This window comes from Octodon degus, unplaced genomic scaffold, assembly GCF_000260255.1.
Source record: "Octodon degus isolate 3935 unplaced genomic scaffold, OctDeg1.0 scaffold00021, whole genome shotgun sequence".
Classification (NCBI taxonomy): Eukaryota; Metazoa; Chordata; class Mammalia; order Rodentia; family Octodontidae; genus Octodon; species Octodon degus.
The window spans coordinates 19,452,845-19,466,156 of record NW_004524597.1 but is presented as its reverse complement, the minus strand read 5'-3'; the positions used below and the strand labels follow the sequence as shown (position 1 = coordinate 19,466,156).

Below are 13,312 nucleotides of genomic sequence, written 5' to 3'. Positions count from 1 at the left end.
CCATGGGAAAAAAAACACTGAACATGTACATTCTTTCTGTTGTCATCATTCCTTAAACAATACAGTACAACATCTCATAGCCATTTACATTGTATTAGGTATTATAAACAGAATTAGGTATTGTAAACAATCTAGACATGATTTAACAAAATTAGGTATTATAGAGAATCTAGCCATGATTTAAATTACATGAGAGGATGTGTGTGGATATATGCAAATATTCTGTCATTTTATATAAAGGACTTGAGCTTTGGGGAATTTTAGTACTCATGGGGGGGAGCCAATCCATAATCTCTTATGGACACTAAGAGATGGCTCTACTGTATCAGTAAATCAGCAGCAGTTATATGATTCTTGTTTTATAGCTAAGGACAGATTCAGGGTCTTAAAATAACTTTCTGAGGGTACCCAGGAATAAATAACAAACCTGGAATTTCAATCCAGACCTGTGTGACCCCAGAGGTTTGTCCCTCTAGCTCGCTGTGTGCCACTTAGCCATGAGGATTTGGGCCTGGCACCTGGCAAAGCTCTGGGGAGCCAGCAGATGCTATTGAAGCCATGGACCTGGTTCCTGGGAGTGTGCTTGTGGCACTGTGTTCCTAGCGGGGGTGTGGGGCTGGATCATTCTGTGTTCAGGGCCTCACTCATGCTGCTGAATGTGCCGCCCTCAGAGAACAAACATGAATCACAGAAGAGAAGGCCAGCTTAGTCAGCACCCACTCCTGGTGTCTCAGCCCTCTAGACACACTTCACACTCCACTCTACTGACCGGGTGGATAGAAGGCACCATCCTGGGTGTCTTATCATAGGACCACTGGCTATTAGAACCGCAGATGTGCTTAGAGATCACCAGGTCCTGGACCTTTCCCTGACACCCACATGAGTCAGGGCTGTTGAATGTGAGGGTGCAGGTTGTGCCTTGTCCAAGGACACCTGGCTGAGGAGCTGAAATCGAGCCAATGTTCTGTCTGCCAAGATGTGTGTCTGCAAAATGCTGTATCTGTCCAGAGGGTTCTGCAGACTGCACTGTCTCCTAATGTGTGCTCAGGCTCTGGAGTGGCAGGCAGTTGGGTCAGGAGCCCTGGTAGTTCACACCTGGGGAGGTCACCTTCCCAAAGGTCATTCTTGCCCAGGATGGGCTTTGGGCACCTGCCTATAGAGGCAGGCCTGTCAAGTATTCCCTGACTCTATCCCCTGGGCTCTGCAGAGCTGTTGTGTAGGGTGGAGCTCTAGACCCACCATGGGGGCTCAGATTCCCAGCTCACCTCTGCCTCTTGGACTGTGGACTTGGGCAGCTCACTTCCCCTCTTCTGGCCTCACTTTCCTGATCTGTAATGTGGACCAGCTGATCATAGTGGTCACTTAAGCGCCGACAGCCTGTTTCCTGCCTAAGCCTCTATTTTCTAGAGGCTGATAATAAGGAGGGTTAAGAGGTCCAGAATTTCTTGAGGGCCTCCCAGGGACCTGGCTCTGTGCAAAGTGTGGACATGGATGATCTGACTCCCACAGCAACTCCCTGAGGGGCGCACTGATACTGTTCTACATTTTATAGAAGTAAACAGGCCAGAAGTTAATTAATGGCCAGGATCATTGACTTAGAAAGCAGGAGCACATGGATTTAAGCCTGGACATTCACTCCTGAGTTCAACTCTTTTTTATGTTTGTTTTATTTTGAATCAGAGTTTCACTTTGTAGTGCAGGCTAGCCTTGAACTCAAAGCAATCCTCTTGCCTCAGCCTCCCGAGGGCTGGGATTACTGGCCTCTACCAGCACACGTGGCTCTTCAACTCTTGACTTCTTTTGCCCTAGACATATTGATGAAGTAGTTGCAGGCCCTGGAGCTCAGTTCTATCCCCAGAAGTAGTGACTGAGTTGAAGGCAACCTCCTGGGCATCTTCTCGTACTATGACCACTGGATATTAGAACTGTGGAAGCCCTTAGAGATCACCAGGTCCAGCCACTGTCCTGCTGCTTCATACCAAGGGAAACTGAAGCTCAGAAAAGGTCACAGCCACAGTAACCTGGCAGAGGCTAGAAAGTAACCAAGATGGACCTAAAGTGCAGACAACAAGACCCACACTCCTAATGATGCAACCCAAATCTTAAGAATATGGGTTCTGGGGCCAGGGAGATGGCTCAGTAGAATAAGCACTTGCATGGCAAGCTCAAGGCCCTGGGTTCAATCCCCAGTTCCACCAAAAAAAGAAAAAAAAGAATATGGGTTCCGGTAGACCTCTCCAGGATGACCAAACATTTCCCAGGGGCCAGATGAGGGATGGGCCGAAGAGGTGTGCGTGGGCAGCTCTGGCCCTCAGCAGAGGCAGACAAGGTGAGGACATAAGTGGAAACGTTGACTGGCTTGTCTCCACGTGTGTGTATATGCAAGAGGAGAATACACACATGTAGCCCAGCTCTAAGGGGCTCCTCATTTAGTTGATAATGTGGCTGAGTGGACAAGCAGAGAGCTGTGTGGCCTCAGTTTTCTGGTGGGTTGGCCTTTTGGACAGTTTGTATGGTGGTGTGAATAGGTTTTCCTACCCTGAGACCTGTTCTCCCCTCTCTTCATATGTGACCTGGGGTACCTCACAGCACTGCTCTTGAGCCTCAGTTTCTTCCTTCATAAGTGGGATTGTAATACATACTTCTGGGGGTTCAAAGGGACCAGCATGGTTCCAGGGTGTGATAAGTAATAAAGCATAGCTGCTGTTGGTGTGATTTGTTGGAGGATTCTTTGGTGCAATTAGCAGTGTGGGCCTTGTGCTGGATCCTGAGCTAGTCCCTTCTTGGAACCTCAGTGCCCTCATCTGAAAAGGCATCATAGGCCCTGCCCCAAAGATTGTCCTGAAGATGACATGAAATGATGCATATAAAGCTCTTAATCTAGTGCTGCCACTCAATAAACCATTATCTCTAATAAGGCTAGCATTCATTGAGCATTTGTATTATGTCAGGCATAATTTATTAGTGGCCAAAACAGTTTTGTGATACCAGTACTTGAACTCGGGGAACACTGAGCTACATCCTCAGGTTTTTTTTCTCTTATATTTTATGTTGAGATAGTGTCTCACTAAGTTGCCCAGGCTAACCTGGAACTTTCGATTCTTCTACCTCACCCTCCCAAATTGCAGATTCCAGGCATGTACTACCACCCCCAATAATTTTCATTATTAACAGGTGCTGGAGATCAAACCAAGGGTTTTGTGTGTGCTAGACAACTTCTATACCACTGAGCTGTACTCCCAACCTTAATAATCTGTTTGCATTAGCAAAATTCTTTGTATTACACACAACAACTGCCTCATGTTCCCACAGTGAAATAGAGGCCTAGAGATCCAGGTGTGGTGATGCACACCTGTGATCCCAGCACTCAAGAAGCTGAGACACGAGGATTGCTGTGAATTCAAGGCCAGCCTGAGCTACACAGACCCTGTCTCAAAACATTAAAAAAAAAAAAAAAAAATTAAATAGGCCTAGAGCAGGGCAGTGACTTGTCCAAGGTCATACAGCCAGCTTCTCAGTGGCCTGTGTGGTTTGGTCCAGCTCAGCCTGCTGCAGAGCCACTGTTCCGTGACAGCCTCCTGCAGGGACACCCTCCTCCACCCCTCCTTTCCCCATTACTCTCCAGAGCCAGCAGCTCCTTGGAGCTTCAAGCTTCGTGAATGGCTTGGTTAAGCACTCAGCCGTTAAACGTTCATCTCTTACAATTTCAATCCAATTCCTATAAGTTTATTGGCAAGACGGGGTATATTAGAGCTGCCAAATTTAATATATCAAGTCCACATGTCTGAGATGCGGTTTCTCGGCAGTAATGGGGGAAGAGCGGTTTTATACGTTTTCATTTGGAATGACTGGCTGTTCCTGATCCCATTACAGCCCCTGACTTAATGGCTGTCATCCCTGTCTGCCGCAGGAGTGACTTTCTCCATCAACCTGCTTGGCTGCCTAGACTATCCAGGATGCTTGTTTGTCTGCATTTCCTCCTAGTCTCTCCCTCCCAAGATGCGTTCCCCCATCTGTCTGCTCTGTAAATCAGGTCCCAGCTTTATCCTTATTTGCTGCATCCCAGGAGTCTGTCTGTGCTTGTTAGGGAAGTCATTCCCTGTCCTCCTCTGGGCCTTAAAAGCCTTCTCTTTGAAGTAAAGACCAGACCACAAAGTAAAGGGCTGGACTAGCCTCAGCCTTCGCATGTCCCAGAGTAGACCTAGTCTTCCTCTGATCACATGGTACCAAACTGGAGGACTTGGGTTGGCTGTAAGAGATACAGAATAATTTCCCACTTGGGCAGCAGACCCGAGACAGGAGTGGTGGCTGTGATCACCATGGCTAAGGGGTAATATTCTTATTTCTCTCCAAGACTGACTGGGGACTTGTCACCCAAGTATTCAATAATCTGCTTGGGAAGCTGTTAGCACCTGCTGCCTGAGCCCAGCTTCCCTAAGCACTGAGCTGGCTGTGGAAGAGAAGACACCTGGCAGTGTGATTTTAGGGAAGCAGTGATCATGTCTGGTTACCAGCTGTGTGACCTTAGGGAGATCACTTCCTTTCTCTGAACCCCAGTGTCCCAAGGGAAAATGGGAATTAATTTGTTTATTCCATAATGCTTGATTGCTTACTCTGTATCGAGTACCATTTTAGGTGCTGGGCCTCCAGCCATAAGCAAAGCCAAAAGTAAGTACACCTGCCTTCATGGATTTATATTTTTGCTAGGGGAGAAAGATAATACACATAACAAGTAATCTCTTACTTCAGAGGAAAAATAAATCAAGGAATGGAGAAAGCTAAGGTGGAGGGTTCTGCGATTTTAAGCACAATAAAATGGTCATGGTAGATTACTGAGAAAGTGTCATTTGAGCAGATTGAAGGACTGAGTGCAGGGGTGGCAAGTGCCTGGGAGAAGCGTATCCAGGTCTAGGGGATGGCAGGTGCAAGCACCAGGAGGTGGCCATATGCTTGGCATAGTGAGGAGCAGAGTGGAGGCAACATGGCCTGCGTGGAGAGAACCAGGAGTAAGGAGGTCACAGGCCAGGCTTGTGGAAGGGGAAGAGGCTGAACAGAGAGTATAAAGTGGTATCCTCCTGGATACATGTTAGGGTACCCATTAAAGCCTGAGCATCTCCCACTTAGGTTCTATTTTATATTGTTTTATTTATTTGTTTTTGTGGTCCAGAGGATTGAATCTGGGCCCTTTTTACTAAGCTACATCCCCACCTCTTTAGTTTTGAGACTAAATTCACTAGGCTAGGCTTGAACTTGTGATCCTCTTGCCTCAACCTCTTAGAGTGCTGGGATTACTGGTATGTGCCACCATGCCCAGCTTGAGGTTCTAACTTGGTGTTTTTTGAGACAGGGTCGTGCTATGTAGTTCATGGTATCCTTGAAGTTGATATGTAGCCCAGGCTCGCCTTGAATTTGCAGTGATCCTCCTGCCTCAGCCTCCTAGAGTGCTGGGATTACAGACATGTGCTACAGTATCCAGCCCTTGAGGTTCTGGTTTGGTTTGGTGAGAGACAAGGTCTTGCTGTATAGTTCAGTCTGGCCTTGAACTCATTGTATAGCCCAGGCTGTTCTTAAACTCAAGATAGTCTTCCTGCCTTAGCCTCCCAAGTGCTGGAATTACAGATGTGCTTATAGCTTTTTCTCTGATGGTCTGACCAAGTGCTTATGGTTCCCTCTGGCAGCTGTGGACTTGGTACAGGTGGGCATGGGGAAGCGATACTTCTGTGACTACTGTGACCGCTCCTTCCAGGATAACCTCCACAACCGAAAGAAACACCTGAATGGGCTGCAACACCTCAAAGCCAAGAAGATGTGGTACGACATGTTCAGAGGTGAGTGCTCAGTAGTGGGACTCTTGGACCTGTGCTGTGATCTTTCTAATCATTAAACAGGGACCACTATAGTCAGCAACAGTCTGGGTCAGGGCTATTTGAAGATGGAGAGAGGAAGGAGTTGGGCACAGTGGCCCACACCTGTGATCTTGGCACTTGGGAGACTGAGGCAGGAGGATTGCAAGTATGAGGTCAGCCTGAGCTACTTAGTAAGACCCTGTCCCAAGGAGAAAGATAGAGGGGGCAGGGACAGGAAGAGGAAAAAAGAGATTGGGTCTCTAGCTCCAGGGCTGGAGGAACCCTCAGAGAGGGAGGTCAGAATAGGAGGTCCTCTCCCCAGTGATCTGGACCAAGGCTTTGTGCCACATACACAGTGGGCCCCTGTGGATACGATGGGCAGAAAGGGCCTCTGAGGAGTGATCCTTCGGTCACCAGCTGAAATACTGCTTGCAGGTCTACAGCCACTGTTCTGGGTGAGGGCATGCAAAAATTCAGGCATCCATCAGCAAAGCACTGGGTCTGGGAGCAGAGGGGAGAGGGTGGATTTGGTGAGGGAGAAGGACAGGACCCAAAATACTGAATAGATCCTTCAAGCCTATGAGGCCCCTTGCCGCACTGTCCCAAGGGGAAAGGACAGCTGGCAGCCTTGGAAGAGCATTAGGCAGAGGCCAGCATGGCCTATTCTCTACTCACTAGGAAGGACTCTGCTGCTGGATGAACAATGGAAGTAGCTACTGAAATACTGGTTAGAGGGAGGGATGAATAGCCCAGCTGTGAAGGGAGGAAGGGGGAAAGGGAGGGCTCCTAGGGGGAAAGGCTTCTCAGAGCAGGTGCAACTGGGGCAGTGAGCTGAGGTCTGAAGCATTCAGCATGGGGCCTGGCCCCCAAAGGCGGGGTTGCATATAGATGGGAGCTGAGCTACTGCACAGCTGTCCTTAGTTGTGTCCTGAGGCACAGCCAGGCAGAAACGGGGAGAGCTTGGCAGAGCAGCAGGAGTGGACTGGGAGCTCCTGGAATGAGCTGGGCAGAGCAGGACTACACAAGTTGGGTGCAGGATTCTAGGACGTGACCCAGAGTCTCAAAGGAAAGTACTTAATCCTAGCAGCCAAGAAGAGAGGAGAAGGAAGGGATAGGGTGTTCTCTGGTCTGAGATTCATTGCTTATGAGGGAGTTGGCATTTCTTTTTAATAAATTATTTATTGATTGATTGGTGGCACCAGGGATTGAACTCAGTACCTTGCACATGTCAGGCAGGCGCTTATGCCATTGAGCTGTATTCCCCAGCCCAGGGAGTTGGCATTTAAAGAGTATCTGGCATGGGCTGGGGGTTAAGCTCAGCAGCACAGGGTCTGCCTGGCAAGCACGAAGTCATGAGTTTGATTCCTGGTACCATAGTATCTGTCATGTGCTGTCACACGTCTAGTGCTTGCCATGGTTGTCCTGTGTTTCTCTCAGTGACTCCTGAACACGGTGGTTCTCAACCCTGGCTATAGGTTAGGATCACCTGGAGACCTTTAAATAAAAGACCATTAGCCAGGTGTGGTGTACACACTTGCAGTCCCAGATATTGGAAGGCTGCAGCACAGGCTTACTTGATCCCAGGAGTTCAGACTAGCCTGGGAACATAGCAAGACATTGGCCCAGAAAGGAAATACTCCTCTGGTGCCCTCCTCAGAGATAGGTTGGGATTTGTGCGGATGAGGTATGATACTTTTAAAGTTGTCCCAGATAATCCCCATTTCAGATGAGGAAACTGAGGCTCAGGCTCGAAAGTTGTTTAGCAAGGCAGGCAAAGCCTGTGGTGCAGTGGAGGCTTCTAGGTGCCTGAGGGGCCTGGCTTCAGGCAAAGGCTCCCAGCCCCCAAATCCAGTTGGGGCTGTGATCTGGCATCAGCCAGGCAAAGTGCATGTTGGTCTTTGTTCTTGGTCCCAGGCTCTCAGCAAAGCATGGCTCGGTCCTGGGGTCCAGAGCTCATGGACAAGGGCACCTTTGGGTGCTTATGTAAAAGATGAAAGGGCGGATGCCATAAGCCTTTCCTCAGGTCTCCTGTGTTCTTAGTGTCCTCTCACATCCCCACCACATTTAGTTCTTAGAACAGCTCTGCAAAGAAGGCTGGTGGTACAAGGTTCCCCACTTATAGGCAAAGATTTTAAAATCCAGACCAGTGGACCCACAGTTTCTAGCTGCTGGTGGCCAAGCTGGCGTATGAGCTCTTGCCACTTCTTCAGGAGGCTTCCCCCAGGATCCATGGGCTCATGTATTCAGCCAGTGCCCAGTGAATACTTAGCGTGGCCTTAGCTCTCAGATGGGCACTGAAGATTCAGAGGCAGGTAAGACAGGGCCTTTGTCTCCACTTACGACTCTGCGCTGGGCAGAGCCCTGATCCCATCTATGTTTCTGCATTCTGGCCTCTCCCTCCTGACTCTGATCACACTGGTCACTGCATATACTATCCTCTCTCCAGGCGTGCTCTTCCTGTTCTCAACTCTACCCCAAATCAGTAACTCCCATCTCAGAACTCAACTGAAGCAGCAAATCCTTGGGGCACCTTCCCTGTCCCCTGGCCAGGTCACGCTTTGGGCTACATGTTCAATGTTTATCCCATTTATATCCACATGGATTAGTGTGGCTGTGGACTGGAAGGAAGGACTGGCTCTGACTTGTTCTCCACTTAAATCCTCATCCTGGCAGAGTGCCTGGCACATAGGATGTGCTCAGTGAACCTCTGAAAGGTAAGTGTCTAGGTGACTGAGCAAACCTGGGGTGCCAAGGCCACTGTTAATTTTGGGAGATGAGGAAGAACTGACAGGTCAGACCACAAGGAGCCTTGAACACCAGGCAGAGGAGCAGGGGCCTCTTAGGGCAGGGCCTTGCTTGGGGCTTCTCAGTCCGGAGTGCATGTCAGAGGCACTGATGAACATTGAACTGTTCTGCTGCTATCCTGCTCCAACAAGTTGAAGCAGAATCTTAGAGGGGTGGGTCCAGGGGGGCCCATGTCTATTTTTATTGTTTACTTTTCATTAGTACAGGTTTCCATTATATAATAATTAAATTTATCATGAGGCATTGGTACATGTACCAAACACCTGTTAATTCCTTTTTTGTTTCCTGCCCCTCCTGCTCCTCTCTGCTTCTTTCCATTTACAAAAGCTCTTATTTTTTTCTTTCAGTTCTCCATGTTTTTCTTTCCTTCCTTCTTTCCTTCCATCTTTCCTTCCTTCCATCTTTCCTTCCTTCCTTGTTTCCTTCCTTGCTTCCTTCCTTATTTATTTTTTTGACAGTGTTTGTTGTATTGTAGAGTTGTCTTCAACTTAGTTGTTTGTTTAGACTACCAGATATGTGCATGCAAAATTGGAAGCAAAGGCCGCCGATGCAGCAAGGAACTAGGGGAGGAAGGTGGCCCATGCAGCTCGTCACAGACAACGCGGAGGCAATGTCTGCGAGCCAGCAAGTTCCGCGGTGGCTGCAGTGGGCCTGGTGCAACAGGGCTGTCTGGGCTTGAGCTCCCTGTGGTTCCCTGGTAGCAGACCTGCAGCCAGCGCGGGAGCGGTAGAGGCAGGAGCTCAGCTTGAGCCAGGGCAGGCCTAGCTGGGAGGGCCTCGCTGCCCAAGGAGGGAATTCTCTTCAGCAAGATAAGGAGAATGTGCAATCATCAGGGATGCAAAGTTATCATTGTTGAGTTTGACAATGCAGGGAAAACTACTATCCTTTACCAGTTTTCTATGAATGAAGTTGTCCATATATCCCTTACAATAGGAAGTAATGTAGAAGAGATAGTGATTAATAATACATTTCCTGATGTGGGATATCGGTGGCCAAGAATCTCTTCGCTCATCCTGGAACATTTACTATAATAACACAGAGTTTGTAATAGGTGTTGTGGACAATATGTATGCAATGTGTTATTATTGAAGACAGAGGATTTGTGGAACTAGAGAAGAATTCTACTAACTGCTGGCTCATGAGGACCTAAGATAAGTGGGACTGCTGATTTTTGCTAAAAATTGAAAAAAAAAAAAAGAATATATAAGAAATTAAGTAGAGAGAAAAAAATTAAGCATTAATTACTCTTTTTCATAGACTAGCAGAAATCCACAGTACAGTTATCCAAGCCATCCTGCTTATGTACATAGATGTATCACTTTCCTCTACTTCCCTTCCTATCCTCCTCATCTCAGTAATTCCTTCCTTTTGAACACATTCATTCCCATTTCACAGTATCTGTTGTACCTTTCAGATTTTTTTTTCCATAATTTTATTGAGAAACAAATAGCAATGAGACAGTTTCAAACCAAATTGGACAGTTTCAATAATTAACACATTGCATACATTCTTCCTAGTGGTTAATTGCTGAACAAGATGCAGACATGATATCCTATTTACAAACACCATTAGAACAAATCCCTCTATTCATTAAGAGAATGTAACTATATATCTATCCTAACCATTTTGAATACACAGATACAAAATGGACATTCATCTGCAGAAAAGTATAAAAACAAAGTACAAGAAGTAAAGCCATGCTGTTATGTTGAGCTGTAGGGGACTCAGGTCAACAATTTCTGACATTGCCAGTGAAGCGGAGGACCCAATACTATTATGGATTACTGGACTCTTTTTAGAATATTTTGCTGAGTTAGCACACCTATAGTATTCAAATAACGGAACTAAACAAGAAAAGGGGGTAAATATTTTTTGAGATAGTCTCATGTCATGGTCCAGGTTCATCTTGATCTCACTGTGTAGTCCAGGCTGGCCTTGAACTTGGAGTGATCCTCCTGCCTCAGCCTCCCAAGTGCTACAATTATAGGCATGTACCACAACATCTGGCTCCATGTCCTTTAATATGTAGTGATTTTGCACTCAGGAGGTTGAGGCAGGAGGATCTTTGTGAGTTCGAGACCAGACTGGACTATAAAATGAACTCAAGGCCATCCTGAACTGCAGAATAAGACCCTGTCTCAAAAAAACCAAACAATAACAGTGATTCTAAAGTGTAGGAGAATTGAGAACCATTGGCCAATAGCTGTGTGGTATGGAACTTCTCCTACATAGAGGGCTGCTGCTTCTCCCAGGAGCGGCAGCAAGGGCAGGGTATGGTAACTGTATTCCCAGTCTGATGAGCTCTTTGCTGACAGATAGCTCTTCTCTACTCTGCTGACCCTATCCATGGCTCTGTTAGGCCCCCTTGGAGTGAGTCCTTTGATAACCAACTTCTTACTTCAACAAATTCCCAACTCCTTCAGCCACTGGTGCCCTGCAGGGAGGCATCCCCATGGTATGGGCCATTTATTCAACCACCAGAAAATCAGCTGTCATATGGAAAGAATAGGGGCTTTAAAGTCTCACACATCCGGATTCAAGCCAGGGACTACCAGCTTCTTAAATGTGTTTCCTTGGGCAGGTCATTTCTCTGTGTGAACCTCAGTTTCCCTTCTGCAGAATGGGGTGTTAACACTGTACCATGGGCCTGGGAGTAGGAAATAAGATCCCATGCCATTTGTGGTCACCCACTTAGTCCCGGCTGCTCCTCATTGCCTTGGCGGATTCCATTGTCACTTTCTTTGTGATTCTAAAGTTCACCAGGGTTGGAAACCACAAGCATCTCCTACCAAGTGCTCTCCATTCATAATTTTATTAAATTTTCATAGCAGTTCTGCCAGGTGGGAATTTTCCTCCCATTTAGTTGGGCTTGGGGTGGGCTACCCAACTGGAGAAATTAAGCGCCCTGCCCAGGGTCCTATGTACCTGGGATTTGAGTTCAGGTTTCTTGGACTCAGAAGCTTATGGTCTTTCCTCTAACCCAGCTGCCTCTAAGAAAGGCAGTGGGACAAACATGCAACCCAGCCTAGCCTCTCCTCTCATCTGGTGTGGACAGAAGGGCTTCTGAATTCAGGTGTCTTCACAGATTAGGGCCTCTGGTGTCTTATTCACAGATTGTTTTTTCTTAAGGCAGGGGTCTGTTTGTGTTGTCCAGACTAGTATCTAACTCCTGGGCTCAAGCAATTGAACCTTAGCCTCCTGAGTGGCTGGTCCTGTAGCTATACAGCACTATACCAGCCTACTCGGAGCTTTTGACTCATTGGAACCTTACCTACCAAGATGAACACATTTTAAAAGCATGACTATTTGACAAAAATAAAGGCAGGAACAACTGGAGGAAACCAGAGTTATGGTTAATATCCAAAGTGATTTCTGGGAAGGCCTGTCCAGGGCCTGGCTGGTCTGGCTGTGAGCACCACAGCTGGTGACGGGAGATCAAACAGAGAGCAGGGACTGCAGTCTTGCCTGTGGTGCAATTCCTCAGCTCTGGAGTTGGCCTGTGGGCTTCTGGGCACCATTATATTTTTTTTAAGCTTTTTATTTTGACATATAGTTGTGCTTGCTTAATGACCAAAATAAAATCTGAGAAATGCATCTATTAGGTGATTTCATTATTGTGCAAACATCATACAATGTGTTTACATAAACTAAGATGGCTCAGCCATCACTAGTTGATACAAGCTTCTGGGTTCATCACTGTATATGCAGCCCATTATTGATCAAAATGTCATTATGTAAGCACATGACTACAACTATAGATTCACAGAATTTAGAGTCACACCAGAGGTCCCATGGAACCTGGATCAAAACAAAACAACATCTCAGCTAATTCCACTGTGCAGTCAAGATCAAGAATCTCTGACCTCAATCCTGACTCTTGTCTTTGGCTGGTCCTAGGGGAGTAGGAAGGTGGGGTTACCTGTAGCTTAGATCCCTCCTCTGCCCAGCACCTCCACCTTTTATTTACTCCATGATTAAAGAGCTCTTTCTTTTCTTGTGACTGAGCCCTCCTAACGTCCATGCCCCTTTGCCTCTGCCACCCTTGCAACCATCTGAACCAAGCCCTTTCCTCTTGCAGATGCAGCTGCCATCTTGCTGGATGAGGAAAACAAACGACCCTGCAGGAAGTTCCTGATGACAGGTAAAGTACTCTGCTCAGCTCAGATCCTTTGGGATCCAGCAATTCCTGTTTGGCATGTGTGCAATTCGCTGTCTCCTCAAACCCTGGGCATCACCCTGAACCTTCTTTTCAGTGAGCTGCCTGGTCAGTCATTGCCTCCCCAGGGTTGAGCCATCTGCCTTCCCAAGGGCTGGTACTCAGCTCCCTAGACATTTTTTTTTTTTTTTTAGGTTCCAAGGATTGAACTCAGGACCCTACACTTGCCAGGCAAGCATTTATTCTACTGAGCTATCTCCCCAGCCCAGCTCCCTAAACTTAGATTGTGATTTTATTGGCTCATTCAGAACAAACAAATAGTAGAGATTTTAAGTAAACTCAGGGAATAATAGAGTAATTGATTAAATTATCCTGGGAATCCAAAAATGGGCATCTGAAATGAATAGACACTTTTCAGATGAAGAGGTAAAAATAGAAAATAAATATATTTAAAAATGTTCAACATCACTGGTCATTTGAGAGATACAAATTAAAACAAAACTGA

At 46.9% G+C, this 13,312-nt stretch overlaps 1 protein-coding gene across 3 annotated transcripts in view; it reads left to right on the top strand.

The window, feature by feature from the left end:
* Positions 1-13,312, top strand: part of Zmat5 (zinc finger matrin-type 5) — a 32,955-nt gene that overhangs the window by 10,380 nt on the left and 9,263 nt on the right. For all 3 annotated transcript variants that reach the window (XM_023711359.1, XM_004628060.3, XM_023711358.1), the window contains exons 2-3: positions 5,679-5,828; positions 12,730-12,792. In XM_023711359.1, coding sequence (XP_023567127.1) covers positions 5,702-5,828; positions 12,730-12,792 — 190 coding nt within the window. In that variant the 5' untranslated portion in view covers positions 5,679-5,701. The remainder of the gene's footprint in view (positions 1-5,678; positions 5,829-12,729; positions 12,793-13,312) is intronic.